At 35.9% G+C, this 23,432-nt stretch overlaps 2 protein-coding genes across 2 annotated transcripts; one reads left to right on the top strand and one right to left on the bottom strand.

Annotated features, from left to right (window-relative positions):
- Positions 1 to 2,402: 2,402 nt before the first annotated feature.
- On the top strand, positions 2,403 to 10,535 carry ube2ib (ubiquitin-conjugating enzyme E2Ib). Its single transcript, XM_084102719.1, has 7 exons — positions 2,403 to 2,553; positions 3,683 to 3,759; positions 4,869 to 4,952; positions 5,038 to 5,110; positions 5,185 to 5,294; positions 5,835 to 5,914; positions 9,779 to 10,535. The coding sequence occupies exons 2-7, from the start codon at positions 3,694 to 3,696 to the stop codon at positions 9,840 to 9,842; spliced, it is 477 nt and encodes a 158-aa protein (XP_083958845.1). The 5' UTR covers positions 2,403 to 2,553; positions 3,683 to 3,693; the 3' UTR covers positions 9,843 to 10,535.
- A 226-nt stretch (positions 10,536 to 10,761) lies between these two features.
- On the bottom strand, positions 10,762 to 19,329 carry LOC311075368 (interleukin-4 receptor subunit alpha). The gene is made up of 9 exons (XM_084102717.1): positions 19,196 to 19,329; positions 18,623 to 18,698; positions 18,355 to 18,478; positions 18,028 to 18,197; positions 17,779 to 17,924; positions 16,579 to 16,747; positions 16,381 to 16,471; positions 16,233 to 16,299; positions 10,762 to 12,242 (listed from the first exon to the last, which is right to left on the bottom strand). Exons 2-9 carry the CDS (start codon positions 18,684 to 18,686, stop codon positions 11,943 to 11,945), a joined length of 1,131 nt encoding a protein of 376 aa, XP_083958843.1. The 5' UTR covers positions 18,687 to 18,698; positions 19,196 to 19,329; the 3' UTR covers positions 10,762 to 11,942.
- Between the last annotated feature and the right edge of the window lie 4,103 nt (positions 19,330 to 23,432).

Genomic DNA, 23,432 nt, shown 5'->3' with positions numbered 1-23,432 from the left:
TATATCCTGAAATGAAATCAAATATAAAAACTAAACACTAATTTTATTTCTCATTTTCATTTTTTAACTTGATAGGGTTGCACGGTATACTGATCCTACGGTAATATCGCGATACTAAAGCTTAAAAAATACTGCCAATGCCTCTGTATTTTTTTTAAAACGGTATTATTGTGAATGATGTTTTATTGCCCTCTAGCCAGAGTTGAACATTTCAAGATATGGGGGCAGAAAATGCTCCTGTATGCGTTCTTGTTTTTTATATTTAGGCTATAACATGATAGTTCAGCAATATGACTCGAGCAAGAGTGCCGTTTTCATTAACAATTACAAATGTCATTGATTTTATACAATAGTTCACTAAATTTAAAGGAAATTTTAGATACAACATTGACAATATTGATGTTTTCGTTCTATTTCACCAATGAAAATAGTTTTAAACAAAGCAGAATGGTTTCAACACAGCGGTGTTTGTTATGTTTCTGAATAAATCCGTGTTTTTGAACAAATCGGATTCAGTGACTCAATCATTAAGACTTGCTGCCACCTACTGACGGTTTTAGTTTCCAATTTAAACATTTTAATTTTCCAACATGTTCGCATTTCTATGTTCCGAGTTTTATTGTCTATTTAAAACATTATTTAATCTCATAACATTAGGCTATTTATGCAATTGAGTACCATTAAACTGTCAGTGTAAATATCTAAATGTCACTTTATGCTGTTTCTGTGCTACTTTGGCAGTGCTAAGATGGATTTTGTTTACACTGATTATATTTGATAAGTAGCAATAGCCAGTTATTTATTCGCATTAATAAAGTATTTGAGGAAAATCTTGTCTGTTTTCATTTACATCTAACGTTACGTAGGCTATTTATGAAAATTTGGTTCATTTTGTAGATTTGAATAATGAATTAACACGATACTGCATGGTATCGTGATCAGCTGGTTTAGTAGCCTATCATAATATGTTTTTATGGTATCGTGAACCGGTTACTTAACAAAAACTAAAACGTAAATAAAAACTAGTGATACATATTCTTTTTAAACTAGCATTTAAACTAAAATTAAAATTCAAATAAACAAAAGCAAATTCAAAATATCAAAAACCTAAATATTAATAGTAGCCTACCTATCTCAGTTATGTCTGTCAAACGGGTCACGAGTCACGACGTGGTCATGTCATGATTTGATTAACATCAACATAATTTCAAACATTGTGTAATTCCGGCTCAGATGCTAATGCTTCCCCATGCGTAAATAGCAATAGAAAGCATCATTTGAATATTAAGATTCCCCTTTCATGCTGAGAGATTAATCCAAGAGTCGCTGCTGCACCATCTGTGCACACACGTGACCGGCACTGCCATGACAAGAGAAAGCGGCTGTGTCCCAATCATAGGCTGTAAAAAGGTCCCAATTCAAAGGCTACTGCTTTTTTCAAGTTTTTTATTATTTTTTTTTTTTTTACATTTGTATTATTAGATTATTTGAGTAAATTGAACCCCAATACTTAAGTTTAAAAGTGTAATTCGAGAATTTCTCTTTCTCTATCTCTATCTCTCTCTCTCTCTCTCTCTCTCTCTCTCTCTCTCTCTCTCTCTCTCTCTCTCTCTCTCTCTCTCTCTCTCAAAAAAATAAATAAAATAAAAATCCTGTAGTCACTGCCGTGCAATGAATTCTGGGGTAGGCAAGGCCGGTGACGCAATCGGCCCTCGAAAGATGCAGCCTCTGAATTGGGAACAACAAGTCATTGTATGATAAATATGTGTGGTTTTCCACATCACTGACGTATATAAAGTCATTAATATCAGCAGAACACAAAATGCTTGTACTGTTACACCTCTGTAAACGTGAGCTGAAAAACGACTTCATGTCATTCGCTCCATTTAAAAAAATAAAAACAAATTTTCTTCAAAATTTTCTTTATTTTTCTTCAAAAATAATTTTATTGCCACATGATGCCAGTATTTATAAGCCATTTTTTTTTTTTTTGTAGCCATCAAACTGTATTCTGCATTTTATATTTGTGATTGTGATTTTGTCTCTGATGGTTTTGTTTTGGTGAATTTGTTTTACTATTCCAATTTCACATAATGTAGCAAGCATCATAGATAGATAGATAGATAGATAGATAGATAGATAGATAGATAGATAGATAGATAGATAGATAGATAGATAGATAGATAGATAGATAGATTTTTTTTATTCTGGTACTGTCCCTTTAAATTGTAGCCGTCTAAAGGAATGCCTGCTCTAAATGTTTCCACGAGGGAAAAGACAACGTATCATATTACCAAACAAACACACGGCGCCCATACGCGTAAGCTAAAATATTTCAACAATTCGATCGTTTAAACGAACAACATTAGCGTAATTTCAATTGATCCGGAATTTTCCTGCAGGCGATCTGCGTGTAGTGCCGCTGGTCCTGATTAGACTGCTTCACTCAGAACCGAATGTGTTTTCGGGAGGGAAACTTCACAGCTTTGGTACCGAGTCAAACACGGTTCGAGTGAGCGGGCCCAGAAGACGAATAACACTGGGATTCACAAGGTAAGACGGTTCTGTCCACACGGGAGAGGCATTATTGTGTTTTGGTAACTAGTAAACGGTCGCATCGGTTTTGTTTGGTACGGTTGCTGTGTGAACGCGCGCTCGCGTTAAAGGAACTCGAGTTTCTTTGTCCTGCGCGCTCATGAACAGCGTTCCAGCGCTCGACTCCATATTTATTGACATTTTATGATGTCATAATGTGAAGTTAAAACCTTTCCTTGATTATGGTGTCATAATGTGGAGTTAAAATCCTGTTATATCATAGTGTAGAGTGAACTTATATTATGAGCACTTAAAACCCTGAATTATGACGCCATAATCATGATTGTAAACTTAATATTATTACATCATAAGCTGGAGTTTTACCCTTTATTATATCGATGCAATAGGAGATTAATAATCTCAGTTTTCATTAATATATGTGATTGATTACATAGTGTGACGTAACATCTTGATTATGATGTCAAATTTTCAGATCAATTGTACATACATTTTAGTCGAATCCTGTGAATTTAAGAAATCGTGGTTATGATTTGATTAGAAAGTGTTTGGGTAAAATGTCATGTCAATGGCTAAATTGAATCATTGGGAAACATAAATAATTTATACTTTTATGTAATTAAAATAATTACATTTGCTATATATAGAGTCTAAAATCCCTATTATTTGAACCACTGGCACATCTTACCCCAAAGCTACCATATTGGCAAAATGATTCATGGCAAACTATAGCCAATTAGTTTTAGAAGGTTTTATACATTGGTAATTCACCAACATGTATGGTGTATCTTTTAGAACTGGATAACATTTATTTGACATAATCATATAGAAAAATTAATTTCACATGCAAAAAAAAAAAGATAAAAATCTTTATATTGGTTCTCATGTGTGTCTCTCAGTCACAGGCAGGTGTATATGATGGGCAATTTCTAAGTAGGCTATACATTTTTTTTTCTGGTACTGTCCCTTTAAATGTTAGCCATCTAAACTTTTGTTTTGGTGATTTTTTTATTTATTATATATATTCCAGTTTTTCACAATGTAAATAGACTTCCCACAAATAGATAAACTGATGGATGGATGATGGGCTCTTAAACACGTACTCAGATTAATGTGCATTTCTCCATAGGATCAGTGGTCATGTCTGGCATTGCTCTGAGTCGACTTGCACAAGAGCGCAAAGCATGGAGGAAAGACCATCCATTCGTGAGTAGCACTAATATTCTTTTAACAAATGCACTTACAATCTCTACACAACCATCAGTTTTAAACTGTGCACATTTATAATCCTACAAGTAATTACTAGTTTTATATACCACTAAATAAACCCTGTAACACATGTGCTTGTATCCTCTGGTCAGGGCCGTAGACAGGGCTTTATAATCACTGAGGTCCAACATTTGAGCTAGTGAGGGGTGAACCCTCGAGAAAATATTGATTTCTCTGATCTACATATGTGCTTTTAAGACGTTTGAAGGCCAAAAATATGAATAAGAAATAGCTTTAAACCCATGTCAGTTGGCGGTAGATTATTTGTCAATTCCTGCTCTCTCTTCGTCTCCATCACTCTTTCTTTCTCTTACTCTTATCTTGCCCTGTCTCTTCCCTTCCTAAAGCTGAGCTTTACATGATAATCTTTTCATTTTCGTCTGTCAGTGATGAAAGTAAACATAGGGTCAACTGATATTTAGCCTATATGTTTTATTAATCATTTTCTTACACAAGTTAATTTACTGAAGTCTATGAACGCTAGGTAAATAAGTTTACTAAATTCATTCACTATGTAAACATTAATGTTATTCCTAATATGATGAAAACGGCTTTAATGTTTCTCGTCCTCTCACATTGACGGTTACTATAATTATTACATAACAGGAATGCTGCGTTAATTAAATAGGCCTATTTTCAATTCAAAATGGCAAAATTAGACAAAAGTTTATTAGTTTGCCTGATTATTTTTGTCAGTCGTTTAACATTTCTATCCTAAAACAGCTGTCAAATATGGGATGTTTAGTTTAGCTACTTGCACTTTATGACCGTTTACCGTTTCTGTGAACATTAAGCCCGCCTACTTTGATTTGATTGGTCATCTCACATATTTTGACTTTGATGAGCGGCGACAGACCAATCTTGTGCTGTGCGGTAATCTTGCAGAACTAAAGTAGAGTTAATACTATATTAGGCAATTATTTCACAACATTTATTGTATACACCTCGGAAAAATACGGTGACCGGAGGTCCGGTGACTTAATCGCCGGATACGGCCATGCCTCTGGTGCTCACTTAATGCTTTTGTCCCGACCAAATGTTCCCAGGGCTTTGTTGCTGTGCCGACGAAAAACCCTGATGGCACCATGAATCTCATGAACTGGGAATGTGCTATTCCGGGAAAGAAGGGGGTAAGACTGTTCATTCAAGCTTTAGTTGGATCAATCCGCTGTAGTTATGAAGCATCATGTGAGATTTCTCTCCGTCTCTCCCTAGACTCCATGGGAAGGAGGGCTGTTTAAGTTAAGGATGCTGTTTAAAGATGACTACCCCTCATCACCCCCAAAGTGTGAGTTTTACACAAACATATTCAGTCCATGTTGCCTGAACCACACCTCATGAACGCTCACTTCTCTTTTGTAGGTAAATTTGAGCCTCCGCTCTTCCACCCGAATGTGTATCCGTCAGGAACAGTGTGTCTTTCCATCCTGGAGGAGGATAAAGACTGGAGACCTGCCATCACCATTAAACAGGTCACCTAAAACTACAATCCACTCTGGTCAACGGTATTCCAGTGCTTTGTTTTCTCAAATGTGACCCTGGATCACAAAACCAGTCACATGTCGCACGGTTATATTTGAGGCAATAGACAACAATACATTGTATGGGTCAAAATTATCAATTTTTCTTTTATGCCAAAAATCATTAGGATATTAAGTAAAGATCATGTTCCATGAGGATATTTTGTAAATTTCCTACCGTAAATATATAAAACATTTATTTTTGTGAGTGAATGCAGCACAATCGCCAACATAAATGAACAACTTTAAAGACGATTTTCTCAATGTTTCGATTTTTTTGGCACCGTCAGAATCCAGATTTTCAATAGTTGTATCTCGGCCAAATATTGTCCAATCCTAACAAACTATACATCAATTGAAAGCTTATTTATTCAGCTTTCATGTGATGTATAAATCTCAATTTCATAAAATTGCTCCAAGTGACTGGTTTTGTGGTCCAGGGTCACAAATACACTATTCTAAAAACTCTTCTTTCTTTTATTCCTCCTTCAGATCCTGTTAGGGATTCAGGAGCTCCTAAATGAACCGAACATTCAGGATCCAGCTCAGGCAGAGGCGTACACTATATACTGGTATGTTTCACACATGCAGAGAGGTACAGTACACACTGAAGGGTTGCATTGCTCGTCTGCTCGTGGTCAATGCACATACCAATATTAGGCTTCCATATATAAAACTGGACCATTTTCATCACTTTAATGAATATGAAAAATCATGCTTGTTAAATCATAATTAACACAATAGCTAATTATGACATGAAAAGTAGATTTCTTTTGTCAATTGGCAGAATTGACATTTCGCAATTTTGACTTAAAATAATATATCATAATGCATTTTTAAATCTCTTATGAACTTTTTGTCTAAATTTCAACATTTCATCTCATTGGAAAATTATGACATCACATAATTTACTAATTTTTCATTTAAAATTTTATTTCACAATCATTTCCACTGCATAAGTGAATCTTAAAAATATCATGTTTGGTAAACCATAATTATGATATAGGAAGAATTATTACATGACTATCTCATGGTTTTGACAATGCTTGTGGTCTTCATAAAAAAAAAAAAAAATCACAATTTTTTTTAATCTCACAATTAGGACTTTTTATCTAATATTTATGAGAGAGTCAAATTCTGACAATTTTATATCATAATTATGACTTAGTATCTCATAATTTTGACTTTTTATGTCATAATTGCATATTTTTTTATTATATGGTGGAAATGGGCTTCCATAGTTTTATTTAAATAGTACGGTGACCAGGAGGGGACATGTTCGGTTCACTTATTTTTGTCGTGGCCACAACATATAAACTCGTGGGAACGTCATATTAAGTCGTGGCCACGAGATCATTTTGTTGAGGTAACGACATCATTATGTCGTGGCCACGCGATGCAAAGTCGTAGCCTCGAGATCATATGTTGAGTGAACGATATATTTTTTCTCGTGGCCACGACTTCATATTTTGAGAGAACGACATCATTTGTCGTGGCCACGAGTTGAGGGAGCCACAGCGGCCAATACTGTAACCGTACCATAGCATAGACTGGGCTACAGCAGAGATGGAGATGACAGAAGAAATAACATTTTACTTTAAATTAGGAATGTCATATAAAGATATAGTGCGGTCTTTGGCATTAAGACATGGGTACGATATAAGTGAAAGACACATTCTTAGACTTTTTTGTTGCACGCATATTTAGGGACCGTCTCAAAATTACATGCGACATTGGCATAAACGTTTCTAACTTCAATAGCATTTGAAGACAGTGACTTACAGTCATAAAACCAACTGTACATTGTTCATATAGGTCTCATGTATGATGCACACCTTTAATATTTTTGATATTTATGACAGTAAACTGCTAAATCATATGCAAATAATGCTATGTATTTCACTACTGTATGGGATCATATACAGAATATGACCATATTTAAAGCTCAATATCATTTGAAGACAATGACTTACAGTCATAAAACCAACTGTACATTGTTCATCTAGGTGTCAGGTATGTGACAGTAATGAAATACATAGCAATGTTTGCATATGATTTAGCAGTTTATTGTCATAAATATCAAAAATCTAAAAGGTGTGCATCATACATGAGACCTGGGTGAACAATGTACAGTTGGTTTTATGACTGTAAGTCATTGTCTTCAAATGCTATTGAAGTTAGAAACGTTTATGCCAATGTCGCATGTCATTTTGAGACGGTCCCTAAATATGCGTGCGACAAAAAAAGTCTAAGAATGTGTCTTTCACTTATAACGTACCCATGTCTTAATGCCAAAGACCGCACTATATCTTTATATGACATTCCTAATTTAAAGTAAAATGTTATTTCTTCTGTCATCTCCATCTCTGCTGTAGCCCAGTCTATGCTATGGTACGGTTACAGTATTGGCCGCTGTGGCTCCCTCAACTCGTGGCCACGACAAATGATGTCGTTCTCTCAAAATATGAAGTCATGGCCACGAGAAAAAATATATCGTTCCCTCAACATATGATCTCGAGGCTACGACTTTGCATCGCGTGGCCACGACATAATGATGTCGTTACCTCAACAAAATGATCTCATGGCCACGACTTACAATCACGTTCCCACGACTTAATATGACGTTCCCACGACTTAATATCACGTTCCCACGAGTTTATATGTTGTGGCCACGACAAAAATAAGTGAACCGAACATGTCCCCTCCCGGTCACCGTACAATAGAACTATTTTCTGTTAACTTTATTCAGTATTAGCACTGAGCACCATTGCAGTGGATATTTCTAGAGCAGCATTATTTTGCTGCATAGGAACAGCCTTTGAGAGCAGACATATGAGGACTTAATGTTGCCTAGTTGGCATTGCACTGATCAATGAGTTAGTTTGTTAGTTTACCTCTTTTCTATATAGACTATATATATATTAGGGGTGTAACGATACCTTAATTTCACGATTCGATACATATCACGATACTGAACTCACGATACGATATTATTGCGATACTCCAAGACATATAATAAAAGGTTAAGAAAAAATGTACTGTTGGTTAAATGCTAAATTTGATATAACATTGTGGGTGTAAATGAATAGGCTTGGACAATGGTGACACCAGAATAAATATATTCATGATTCTGAACCTGAACATACAGAATTATTTTAGACGAATATGCTTGCACTCTGTCACTGGCTAGATATATTTAAAATAATGTAGGCCACTTTTTACTGGTAACATAAGACTTATAACATAAGCATTATCAGGACCCACTAATATTCCCCCATTATTATACATTATATTCAACAAAATATATTGTAGTTTAAAGGGATAGTTCGCCCAAAAATGATATTTAAGCCATGATTTACTCACCCTCAAGCCGTTCGAGATGCATATTTCAATCTTTTTTCAGACGAACACATTTTCAGTTATTTTAGAAAATGTCTTAGATCTTTCAGTGGTTATAATGTGAAGCAATGGGGTCCAGCAGATTCAAGTCGCAAAATGTGCATGCATCCTTCACAAAAATAATCCATCCGGCTCCAGGGGGATAAACGAAGGCCTTCTGAGGGTAATCCGTGCAGTTTTGTCGTAAAAAATATACATATTTAAAACTTTATAAACGAAAATAACTGGCTTCCGGTGGTGGTCGGTGCGCGTTCATGGAGATGGTTGCTGGCATATGACGTAGGACGTAGCGCAGGAAGCGTCGTGACGTAGAACGAGCGTGACAGCGCAGCCAGAGAGCAGAGCAAAACAAAACTCTACGTTCGTTCTACGTCACGACGTCATTCATCTCCATGAACGCGTGCCGACCGCCACCGGAAGCCAGTTATTTTCGTTTATAAAGTTTTAAATATGTATATTTTTACGACAAAACTGCACGGATTACCCTCAGAAGGCCTTCGTTTATCCCCCTGGAGCCGGATGGATTATTTTTGTGAAGGATGCATGCACATTTTGCGACTTGAATCTGCTGGACCCCATTGCTTCACATTATAACCACTGAAAGATCTAAGACATTTTCTAAAATAACTGAAAATGTGTTCGTCTGAAAAAAGATTGAAATATGCATCTCGAACGGCTTGAGGGTGAGTAAATCATGGCTTAAATATCATTTTTGGGCGAACTATCCCTTTAAAGTAGTACTTGCTCTGAAAACTTCAATTTTTCCTCACAGGGTAATTTTTATTTTGGGTGAACTATCCACGATACATATTGTTGCATTTTTGTATTGCGATATATTGTGACACGATATATTGTTACACCCCTAATATATATATAAGTAACATCGTGGTCCTGTGAGGAATGTCATTTCGTTCCTATGTAAGTCTCTACATATAGCAGAATGACAATAAAGCTCACTTGACTCGCTAGGCTAGGATCTGGAAGAGCGAGTGTGAGATGTTTCTTGTATTGATTCCTCTGTGTGTTTTTGTTCACAGTCAGAATAGAGTGGAGTACGAGAAGAGAGTTCGTGCACAGGCCAAAAAATTCTCCCCGTCGTAAGCGAGACAGAGGCGAATGGAAAGAGGGATTATGTGAATACTCGTGCTATCCTCTCACCGGGACTAAAAGGACTTAAAATATGATGTCTGTGCCATCAACCCCAAACCCTTCCCCTGCACCACAAAATTTACACTCTTATTCCTCCCTTTTTTCCCTTTTAATTTCATTTGCTCTCCGTTTTTCCTTAGAACGCAGTCACCAATTCAGTATCCACAGGTTTTGTCTCGGATCAGAATGGACTGTTGGGATTTTAGCTCCTTATTCATTTGGCGTCTGTCTGTGTGCTTGCTTGAGCTCGTCATTTTATTACGTTTGTAAAGCTTTGTTTCCTCTTGAAAACATGCGAGCGAGTGTGTGTGTGTGTGTGTGTGTGTATGTGTTGCTCTGGTTTTGGTTGGTTTATAGTGTCTTATATGTGGGAGAGCGCCTCATGGTGACATTTCCCCTCAGAATGCTGATCTAGGACCAGTTTCCTCTCCATTGGGCCTGTTTGTACTTGACCAGCCACGTGGTCTTAGATCTTTCTATGCTGATTCGTTGAATAAAGTCCAGAGTAATTGCTCTTGTGAGCAGCAGAACCAGAGTCCAATTCTCTTAAACATGCTGTACATGGTTTCTCGTTTGTTTGATGGGAACATGTCCTGTGTTCACACTGATTGTGTCTGTTTGTTTAATAAAGCTCTTTCTACATAATGCGTCTGTAGACTGTGTGTGTGTGTGCCCTGATCAGACGTGCATTTTGTAGATGCGTTCTGGTGTTCAAAAATAGCTAGATGGTGCAGAATGCAGGGGTGTTTAAACGTGAATGCTCATGGCTACTAAAAACAGAATGGTGACACATGACAGCCAAAGATATTGTTCTGCGTAATGCTGAATGTAGAGTTGTTGACTGACTTGAAACATCACAGAAGTTTCATACACATTGCGTTTTTATTTATTTAGACAAAAAAAAGGCTATAGCAGTAAAATTACAGCATTTTAGAATAGCTTTAAATATAAAAATAGAATTAAAAATATTATACATTTTAGATTTAGCATTTTTAGCAAGTATTTAAAAAATCTTGGGTCAAAATTCCTTAACTTGTCAAATGTTTGCAAACAAGTTTTTTTGCTTAGTTTAAAAGTCATTTTGACTGATTATTTGCTACTTAACTGCATGTAAAATATGGCAAATAAGCTGCATTGTTCAGCAATATATCCGGATTTGCTAACAAAGCAATTAGCAGATTATACACGACTGAATACATTTTCATTTATACTTTTGTGCAAAAGCGCATATAGTATGTAATATGCAGTGTTGGGTAAGTTACTCTTAAAAAAAAAAATATTACTAGCTACTATTTACATCATCAGTGTAACTGGATTATTGTACTAATCACTCTCTAAAAAATATTGGATTGCTTATTACTAATTCTATTTTAAATCCCATATCAACCCGTCGAACAACACAAGGCAAGACACAAAACTGCACTCATGCTTCTTTCAAATAAACAATGTACAAAGTGTGTCAAGGGAGACGTTACATTAAAAACATAAATTTTAAGATTCAAATTTATGTTAAATCCACTATTGTTTTATGTAGAATTATTGTATTTACTGCAATTGTATCAGAAGTAATTAATTAAATGACATAAAAAATGAAGAGTAATCCCTTACTTTTTTCAAGGGAAAAGTAATTAGATTACTTAGTAATTAATTACTCCCAAAACTGCTGTGAAGATAAAAATCCATTAATTGTCGCTCAAATTTAGCATTTTCAACACACCGTTCAAAAGTTTGGGGTTGGTACGTTTTTTAAATGTTTTTGAGACTCTTCTGCTCACCAAGGCTGCATTCATTTGATCAAATATACAATAATATTGTGAAATATTATTACAATTTAAAATAACAATTTTGTATTTCAGTATATTTTAAAATATAATTTATTCTTGTGAATAAAGCTGAATTTTCTGAAAGCTGAAATGTTTTTCAGAATTCTTTGATGAATATAAAGTTCAAAAAGTTGAAATAGAATTATTTTGTAACATACATTTTCATCACTTTTGATCAATTTAAGGCATCCTTGCTGAATAATGAAAAAAATCGTATTGACCGGTAATGTTAGATGGCATAAGTGTGTGAGTTGGAGAGTCTGCAGTAGTCCTCGCTGCATGTGATGCTTCCTCTCTCTGTTACAGCAAAATCACGAATCCAACAGCCCGAGTCGACATCTGACCCCACAGGAGAATGGGGCATGCTGGGAGACTGGGGCGTGGGGTCATCCTGGTCAATGGTTCCCATCTCATAAACTAAGATGGTCTGTTGAGGGGGCGTGTCTGTGCTCTCCCTCAGAATGTCAATCTGGAGAGACTCCTCCCCCTGCACTGCATCTCTCACCTTACCGGATCGCATTGAACTGATCTGAAAATACACACACACACGCACTGACCATTAACAGTGATGTATTAGGACAATGCCAGTTCATTTGGTCAGGACCAACTGTTTCCACCGTTTTGATATTGATGTTGCTATTTACTCGTTTCAAAGAAATGTTATTTGCTTGCTTTTAAGTTGTACTTAATGCTTTAAGTACTGATATTGATGTGGAGTATAAAAATATACTTGACTTCCTGTATAACAGGATGAAATGAGCAATATGTGTCAAAGTTAAATTCATGAACTTAATGTTTGCAACTAACCACAGGTTAACTAGAGGCCACAAGGGTATGACGAGAAGGTTTCCAAACTACAAGCGGAGATTTGTGAAGATGATAGTAAAGAAGGAGAAGAGTCTAAGACAAACAACACATAGTGTAGGAGAAGGGTGAAGGACATGTGTGACCCTGGACCACAAAACCAGTCACGAGTCGCACGGGGATATTTGTGGCAATAGCCAACAATACATTGTATGGGTCAAAATGATCGATTTTTCTTTTGTCAAAATCATTAGGATATTAAGTAAAGATCATGTTCCATGAAGATATTTTGTAAATTTCCTACCGTAAATATATAAAACTTTTATTTTTGTGAGTGAATGCAGCACAAACTTTAAAGGCGATTTTCTCAATGTTTCGATTTTTTTGCACCCTCAGATTCCAGATTATCCTGGTTATCAATAGAAAGCTTATTTATTCAGCTTTCAAATGATGCATAAATCTCAATTTCAAAAAATTGACCCATGTGACTGGTTTTGTGGTCTGAGCCTCAATAAAGAACAACTACAAGGGAATCTACGTCATTCAACTTCAACCTGTGTGTACTTTATGCTTTAGGCTAGATTTGACTATCCTTATACCTGAATAATCATAGGGTTAAATGTGTAAGATGAAATGTCACACCAAGTAACACCACCAATGCAAATCTTCAGATCTTATTAATTCTAACACCAGAAACCATCAAGTATATCTATCAAGATCAGCCAAGAATCATGGGAGGAGGCCACACAGTGTAAGAATGAAGATCATTAATTAAATGTAAAAGGTTTACTTGTGCTGAAACAGAATACCACATTCCTATCTGAGACTTGAATTTAGAAGATTTGAGAAACATAGCAAGTGATGGATGAATTATTTATTTGCAGACTATAGTGTCTTTCTCCAGCTCCAGCATTGACCACAATCACAAGGAGAATTGACACGTTTCTGCATTAAGAGAACTTAACATAAATCTAGCTAATTCTGCGGTGTTCAAATCCCCAAATGAGGTTGCAAAGTCAGAAACGTGTTTGATATCTTATATCTTATAACACACCGAAAAACCCTTCTCATATCTGATTTGAAAAAGCTTCCTTTATGTACTGTTATAGTATTTCTGAATATTTTGAAATAGCTTTTATTATATTTTTCATACAGTTTTCATTTTAAAATTGTTTTAGTATTTTTTTGTTTTAGTTTGTTGCATAGGCAACATTTCTAATATCGAGAGAACTTTTTCAATTTAGATTTTCATCTAATGATTCAGCATCATTTCAATTAAAGAGAACAATTTTTAATAGTTTTAGTTGACAATAACAACATTGGTCAAGACAAAGAGACTATTCCAGATCTGCATTCCAAGAAATCTAAGTGTATTCATCCACGGAAAACCATTATTTTGCTGCAATATAAAACTTAATTACAGTCAAGCATCACTATTATTGCTTATATTTAGGGTTAAAAACTTTGAGCATAACTTGCGCAACAGACATTAATTCCTCAAACTGTTACATTGGCAAACGCCAATCACATCGTCAGAAGATGTAAAATTCAACAGTTCGTTCATACAAGTTCATTTAAATGTAAACAAACTAACTTTATTTATTCACAATTAACACTAATTTTGTAAATTCATTAATTAATATTAATTTTAATAGTGATTTCTCTGGTTGTGTGTGAATTTGTTTTTTTGTTTTTTTTGTAATTATTATTATTATTATTATTATTATTTTTTTTTTTAATTTGATGTGTATATGTGTGATGCTCTGTCTCTGTTTTTAGGGTGACCTTTTAACATTCTGTCAAGGGTCTACAGATGAAAAATAGCCTTTTGGGCTAATTCTGGCACGTTTACATTTATGTTTATTAATGTGCATTGCCCCTGTAAATAAATAAAACATAAACACAATTTAAACAATGAATCAATACATCATCAATCTTTCTTCCAAAACGTGTTTTTGTCTTACCCTGATTCACTATGGTAAGCATATTACAGGTGTTTATATTTTAGACCTGACGGGATGGTTTTCGCGGGAAATTGCGTACATACGTCACTCGCCAGTGCGTGTCTTGTCATATCCATAAATAGAGTGGCATATGGCAAGCCGTTTTAGCTTAAATTGTACCCAGCGTTACTCGTCGTAATTGCATTTTTACTAGTAAGAATTACATTTACAGAGCTCTCTAATTCAGTTATTACTAGTAACAATTCCAATTGACCCTTCGCTAAGCCACGCCCGAAAACCGCCACAGGCCAATCGTGGCTTAGCAACCGTAACTAGGCGCGGGAGGTCTGGCAAGCTTTCGAGCGAGAGGGAAACATGCCGCGTTGTGCGTATGGATTGTGCAAATCTGATACCCGGTATCCTAAAATTTTGGACGGGGTGGTGGATTTTATTCCCTTCCCGAAACCTAAAACCCAAGGGGAGAAATGCCAGGCGTCATCTTCATTTATATAGCGCTTTTAACAATGTAGATTGTTCCAAAGCAGCTTTACATTGATAATAGGAAATTAAAAGTAAAGTGTTTTGGCTTTATAGCAGCTCTAGAATAAAGTTATTGTCCAGCTCGTGGATCAAGCAGTGTGATTAAAGGCAAGACGGAGGCTCACTGACATAACTTAACGTTACTTAAAAATATATTTCAACATTTTGTTAATCGACGGCCAAACCGTTACCCCAATCCGATCGCGACTCTCCCGTTAGTTCTAGTAAAAGTAAAAGGTAGTTAGTAAAAGGAGGGAACATCAGGGGTCTTGCCGGAGATCTCCAAGAAAAAGGTTGGTATGCAAACTTAATCAGTTCATAACAGTAAGTTAGTCCGACGTGTGAGCAGTAGCGTTAGCCTGGCGCGCTAAATATATAAGCGGGAGAATATTATCATTGCAAAGTGGTCAGGCTAATGTCTTGTGTTTATTCCACAATACATATGGATAAGCTGTTTGTTTTATAAATATTAGAATATTTTCACATTTCACTTACCCTGCTGGGCATGCACACAGCTGTTCCTCAAATTTGTGTGTTTCCCATTTGAATGGTCAGCATATGAGGCGGCTGCTGCTTGCGCTGGGACCTAACGTTATGCTTTAACTTCAATTTTGATGAAATTATTCTCTAATCGTTTGCATATTATGTCGTGGATATAGCCCTCGAATGCATACTGCAGTATTGCACTCATATTTTCACCTGTTTGCCAAAAATGACTAATTATCTCCTTAGGAATGTCTGAAACCAGTGCATACATACTGTAATAGACGTGCCAGGCGCAAAAGCTTGACAGGCGTAGCAACAGTAACTAAGGAGGGCGGGGCTTAGCGAAGGGTCAATTAGAGAGCTCTACAAATGAATTACGACGAGTAACGCTGGGTACAATTTAAGCTAAAACAGCTTGCCATAGTGGCAGAGGTTAGTTGTCACGAGTGAGAAAGGTTGATATTGAGCAGCTAAATCTCAAACCTCCGGGGAATCACGCTTTAAACAAACACTGAACCTGTGTTGGCAAAAAGAGAATGAGACAGAGCTCGTAATAAAACAAGAATTAATATTGGTTTGGCTTTTCGAAGATGGCGAGAGTTTTTTCGTTCCAGAATGAATCAGCATTTTTGAATGAATCATTTGAGTGAATGATTCTAATGACTCACTAAACACAGTAACATGTCGCCATCTACTGGTAAAACTATGTAAACTGTTTTGGTGTACGTTTATATGTTGGAAGTTACCTGAACATCTACATCCCAGTCTCTGAAATAAGGGGCTGGTGATGGTATATAATCATCCTTTCTCCATCTACAACACAAACATCCATCATTTATGTAGGCTACATGACTAAAGATGGAAGAAATCAAAGAATTTCAGGATGTTTCTCACCTGGAATATGGGATGCAGGACAGAAGGACCAGCAGCAAAGGCAAAGGAAGAAAATACCAACCAATATAGGAAGATCTTTCCGGAGTCTTTTCTAAAACACAGAAAGTGAGATGAATCTTAATCACAGTATGTAACTGCAGCTGTCATCTTTACTGTTTCTCCTATGCATTTGTTTGCCTGTTATCCAATCGGACTCACTGAGAATATCCCCTGACCTCCAGTGTATCGCAGGGGCCCACGGACTCCACACGCCTTTATAATGCTCTTGATCCGGCCGAGATCTCACACGCACTGTGTAACTTGTGTGAGGTTCAAATCTAGACTCGTCCACATACACCTTCAGTTCAGCAGCTTCTGCCTCATACAGCTGAAACACATGCATTGTCATTTATAACAAAGAATTTATAAGCATTCTCAAACATTTACTTTAGAAGTTCAGTGACAAATGAGTGACATTTTCAACTAGTTCATAACAAGAGGTGTAGTTTGACCGTTACACAGGGTAATCATGTTTCTGCATTTCTTGCTACGCTTGTGGTGTAAAATAGACACTTGTGAAAAAGAGGTGTTATTAGAAATGGATAGAAAAAAACTCATTTTTAAACCAGTCAGTAAGCAATAAAGCACACGAGACTTCATGAAACGATTTTCACAACTTGTTTCACTGTAAAATATATACTGTAATATATATATATATAAGAAAAGTTTACCCTTTTTTTCTGGAGTCTTGACAGTTGAAGGTCACTATATGTTTTGGATGTATGAAAAAAGCAACCTCAATTCTCTATTTCACTACATTTTAAAACATGAAAATTACAGGTTTAAACATTTATTAATTTGTCAATAACTAATTTATTTCCATTTTTATGTTTGAATTATTAAACTTATAACTTAAAACTTGTCCCTGATATAGTCCTCCATGCTAGTTGGATGAGGTGTTGAATGATGTATACACTTATGATGGATAGAATAGATGCACTTTTATGATGGATAGAATAGATGCACTTTTATGATGGATGGATGAACTTTTATGGACTTCAAAACAGAAACGGCCATTCACTGCCATTATAAAGCTTGGAAGAGCCAGGACGTTTTTTAATATAACTCTGATTGTATTCGTCTGAAAGAAGAATGTCATATACACCGAGGATGACTTGAGGGTAAATCATGGGCTAATTTTCATTTTTGGGTGAACTAACCCTTTAAGAATATAAATACCAACGTTTTTATTCTTTAGAATAACATGAACTGGTTGTGAAATGTGCACTATAAGACTAGGAACGTTTTAAGAAAGTGATTTCCTATTCAAATAGATCACCCAAAATCGAAAAAGTAGTAATATATATATATTTTAAGAATGAAAATAATATAGTGTTGCTATTATTCGCTATCACACACCTTGTGCTCGCTGTACACGCTGAGCTGGTACTGGAGGTGGCGAATGAGGGTCGAGTCTGAGTCTGGATCATATCCGCTTTCCCACTGGAAAAGAGCCCTGTCCTTCTCCCACAGTATAGACAGGTTAGACGGAGGGACCGGGCGAACTACAACACACACACACACACACACACACACACACACACACCAATGACGAACTGTGCAGTTACTGTGGACTCGCGTGCCAGACATGCGTGCACTTGCTCTTACTATGTTCAAGAGGCATGAAGTCCTCATCTAGTACGACGGAGTTGTTGCCATGGTAACCGGAATGGAGGGAGATTTCGTAGCTGTCCGTATCGGTGAATAACACATTCGGTGATAAATCCAACTCACATAGTAATGACTGTTTTCTCCTCTTCAGTGTGCAGTTATGATCTCTACACAAAAACAGATTCTTTATCATTACTTCAAGCTAGCATGCACGCGAGTGTTTGATTGTATGTTTGTGATTTGATTGATTGATTGATTGATTGATTGATTGATTGATTGATTGATTGATTGACGTGTGATTGTGATTCAGTGCTGTATTCTCACTCTTCATGTGCTCTGAAGTGCAACCAGTAAGACGATTCGTTGCCCAGAGACTCATCCGAGATGTTCAGAGAGCAGGTGATGATGGATAAATAATTACTGAGGCACTCCAGACTACGTTGATCATCTGAACACAGTTTTATAGACGACATATAATACATCACAATAAACACATAGGATATATCCATATATATAAATATATATATATATATATATATATATATATATATAATATATATATATATATATATATATATATATAAATTTTTACCCAAAGTGATGAAACTTGACAAAACATCAGACAAACAAATCAGAATGAAAGAAGAGTGATGCATGTTGTCTTTAACCTGTAACAAACAAATAGACCAATCAATATAAAAAGAAAAGTAAAAAAAATATATAATCAATAAGTTGACTACATATGTTTTTACATTGCTTTAACTCGATTTTCAATCCTTTTTTTATGTTATACAAGATTCAATGCATTTTTTTTTAAGTCAGCTTAATGTAGTTGATTGTCCTTAAAATTTTAAGGTAGAAACTTTTTTTTGTAGTATAGACCTTTTACAATAAAAACAGGAAACTGTTGATTTGACATTTTCTGAAGCTTGCATGAATGCATTCTTCATTGTAGGTTCCACGCAACATTACTGCAGAAACACTGCAAATTTTACATTTGAATCTGTTAAAGAAGTAGTATGGAAAATACATCAAATACCACTAAAGGATCAACAAAAGAATGAAACTAAATTATTTTCTTTAAACCAAAGCAAACACACTTGGCAGAAATAAAAGAATGTGGCATTCTGTTGAAATATAAATGCAAGAGTGATAAAAAATCTACCTGAAGTCGCTGTTGTTTCTGGTTAAACACGAACAGAAAAGAGTTTCAGTTGTGCCTCTTTCTTTCTTTCTCTCTCTCTCTCTCTCTCTCTCTCTCTCTCTCTCTCTCTCTCTCTCTCTCTCTCTCCCTCTCTCTCTCTCTCCTCCCTCTCTCTCTCTTTCCCTCCACCCCCCCCCCCTCTCTCTCTCTCTCTCTCTCTCTCTCATCCTTTTGATGATCAAGTCGTATCAGTCATCTAATCTCTTATCATCTCAAACCTTTTCACACTTGAGCATTCAGATCAGCAAACTCTGACAAGTTTCAGACGTTTCCTAACCAATATTATCACACTTCTGTTTGGTGCTTTAAACTGCTTTGAAAGCCTTAAAACATTCATCCACCGCTATATAAAGAGCTGGGTGATAATATAGCTAATATTATCGCCCAGCTCTTTATATAAAGATGGATATATAGGGAGAAACCTGGGTATGGTTGTAACCCTTTTTGTTTCAGTATCTGTAACTCACTGAATTATTAAGCTAGACTGCTCAAACTTTTATACATAGTATCACATTTGTTCACTACAAAAGGCACCAATTCAAACCTCTGTAAGAATATCACAACACTTATGAGTTGATGTCAAATGCATGCTACCGGGGTTAAGTTGTAACAATTAGGCAAAATAAGCAAAAACAGTGGCCATCCAATACAATATGCTTCAAAAACAGATTTATCGAAACAATCCAAAAGAACAATATGCTTCTTTCTTGACTGACCACAGCTAAGATTAATGTCTGTAAAGAGTCTACTTACAAGAACAAACATCCTTAATAACAGTATTTATGCTCAATGAACCCTCGACTGCAGTGTACCTGTGTAAGGAACGTAGATCTAACAAAAAAACGGTGTACATTTGTGTGTCTATGTTTGAATATTCGCAATCAGAGTAACAATGGTCAAAATCAGTGTTTTAAACCCTGGATTGCAGGCTCGGTGACCCCAGAGATTGCATGGGGCCCATTTTACCCTCACTTCCTTTGAGTTGCCAAATGGCTCCGTACAGACAACATAAAAGTTTTCATTGTCTGATGTCTCAGAATCCTCACCACTGGATTTCAACATTGTCGTCGCAAGTGATCTGACTGACCTAGCCTAGCTGACCCAACCTCATCAGTTCCTTTTATTTTAAAGCACTGGCTGGCACACATCTATCTGTCTTTCTTTTACACCGTCATTGAAAACCATTCATATGTGATCTGGGAGGAGGTGGGTAAATAATTGATATGAGTATAAATATGTTTATCCGCATACATGTACAGTATCACATAGGTTGATTCAACAGTTTGATTGCATACCGTCTCAAAATATGAACTAAAAATAAAGGTTCTTTATTGGCATCGATGGTTTAATGAAGAATCTGTAACATCTATGGAACCATTCCATTGCACTAAAGGTTCTTTATAGTGGAAAAAGCTTTTAGATATTAAAATGCTCTTCACACCAAGGAAAAAAGGTTTTTTTCAAGAACTGTGCATTGAAAGGTTCTTTTACAAGTATTCGCATTACAAGTATTGTGTAATCATGTAATCAGATTACTTTTCCAATCGCGTCATGTGTAAACATAATGGTTATAGACTAAATGTGAGCGTGCATTTACTCATTTCAATTGCACAAAAACGGAATCAGTATTCCCTAAAATTAATAAAAACGGTAAAATGTGAACTCAGAATATTACGCAATAATTAAATGTCAAATAATACTAATAGCCTATACTTTGTGCATTTAATCTCACTTTATTAACCAATGTCTTTGGTGCTGACCTTCAATGATCCAGTTCAACCTTACCAATAGGCAAAAATCTCTGAAATAAGATAAGAATAATATAACCTTTCACACCTGAAAGGTTAGTTTGAGCTGCGCCCTCTACTGTACAGGTGTGAATTTGCATTTCCTTCAGTCTGAGACATTCATTTCAATTTTGATGGGAAGTTACATTAGGCAAAACTTTTTCTTTCTTTTTTTTAAACAAAGCAATCCCAGCCCTAAAAAAGCAATGCATAAGTAACATAAAACATTACATTTCATAAAAAGTAACTAGCACAATTAGTTACTTTTTAATGTAACTGAGTAATGCAATATTGTTAAACGCATTACTTTTAAAAATTACTTTCAGTGATCAACAGTTTAAGAGTATAAACATTAACAGCATGATTTTCTGTAAAGATGCTTTGAAAACTAAAAATACATTTAACTTAACTTTACATGTTGTTGTATTTTGTTGCATTATTTTAATGTTATCACTGTGAAGCTGCTTTGATACAATCTGTATTGTAAAAAGCGCTATATAAATAAAGGTGACTTCACTTGACATGTAATGGTAAAACCACCAAGATAGATAGAGCAGCAAGAGAGCTTTTAAAATAATTGTTGTGAGTCTACAGTTCAGTTTTAGACATGAGAATAGGCGTATGGTTTATATTGTTATGATTGTTGTGATGAGTCAAAGTTGAGGTTAAATTTGAAACTACACACTTCTTAACCCTACGCCTACGTTGATGAGAATCAAACCGAGGCCTATATTTATTCACGCGGCTTTAGATGAGCTTCTTTGATGGCTAGTTTTCTTTGTAAGGTTTGTGCCTTCTGACCAGACATTCTTTCAGAAGATCAACCGAAATAAGAGTTGTTTTCTCCATAATGAGTCATGCACTTTTACGATTAACAGTAGTTTTGCATTGATGATATCAGATCAATCTTTCTCAGGCCCTGAGGTGAGTTCAATCTGATCGTCCTAAATAGCATCTTTGGATGGCAACACCTAATTCTGCCTTATGATACGCGCTACACAGGCGTCCTACTTTCAAGCGTGCCCTACAAAGTAACAGATGTCTTCGCAAAAGCAAGTAAACACATGGCAAACGGATGGTGCCAGTATTTAGTTAGTGCTGTGCCAGCGTTCCAACACTTTGGTAAACTTGATATCACTTGATGTGATGCTAGACATTATGTGCCAGACATGTGCTTGTGTTTGTGGTTTTTTTTTCTTATCTAAAAATCAGCTGCTGAGGCATGAAAATACCAGCAAAAACCTGGTCTATTCAGGATTCAGATGGTTCAAACTCAGTCTGCACTATTCATACACTATAATGAACAAGTAATTGAAGATTTCTAATGCATCATTAGACAGATTTCTAATGCAACAACAGAATTGCAATATTCCAACACATTATCAACATGACAGATCTGCATTAGTCAAACAAGTCACTTCATTTTGAAAGTTGCATTGCATTTATTGAATTTTAAAGAGATTTCTACCCTTACAGCAACATAATGTTAGCCCAGATCCGGCCCACATCTGGTACACATGGATTCCACACGGCCCAGATGTGGGCCGGATCTGGGCCGACACTATGTTGCTGTAAGGGTAAGTTACTCTCCAACATGTTCTCTGTTAAGAGCATGAATGTATTACACAATATTCTCTGCTCAGTATTTATTCTTCAAGCGCCATGCGTGTCATTCTGGGTTCAACGGGCCCAAACTGATATCGTCAGCGTTAACTATCTCTTGAACAGAAAATGGTTGATTCTTATCTGATGAGGTTCTGGAAGTGTTGAGCTACAGGAACTTTGGGGAAGATAAGGACAGGAAGTAACAAAACATGCTGAAATGAGTAAAAATAAAAGCTGTCAGAGTCTATTTTAACTCACTTACTTTATATTTGTGTTCATTTTGAAAATGTGGAACACAATGAGGTGATTCAGGTTATATCACACTACTGAGTTTGACCTTCCAAATTTAAATGCAAAGCAAAGAATAAAAACATGTTACAAAAACATGTTTCAACGGAAGATTGGTTTATGCTATATTAAAAAACTCTGCTAATTTGACATTATAGGGATAGCTCTGTCATCGTTTACTCACCCTCAAGTTGTTACGAAACTGTATTAATTTAATAATAATAATTGTGCTGAACACAAAATAAGATATTTTGAAGAATGTGGGTAACCAAACAGTTGCTGGTCCCCATTGACTTCCATAGTTTTTTTTCTATAGGCCTATGTAACTGTTTGGCTACCCACATTCATTAAAATATCTTCCTTGATGTTCAGCAGAAGAAGAAAAAATGTATGCAGTTTTAGAACAATTTGAGGGTGAGTAAATTATGACAGAACTTAATTTTTTTTGGTGAACTGTCCCTTTAATAGGCTATTTGGATTATCGGCTTGTGTTTCTTCAACATGTCTGTCTTTAACGA

The sequence above is a fragment of the Abramis brama genome, assembly GCF_963993115.1.
Source record: "Abramis brama genome assembly, chromosome: 24".
Lineage (NCBI taxonomy): Eukaryota > Metazoa > Chordata > Actinopteri > Cypriniformes > Leuciscidae > Abramis > Abramis brama.
The sequence above is the reverse complement of the archived record's forward strand: the minus strand, read 5'-3'. Positions and strand labels throughout refer to the sequence as shown.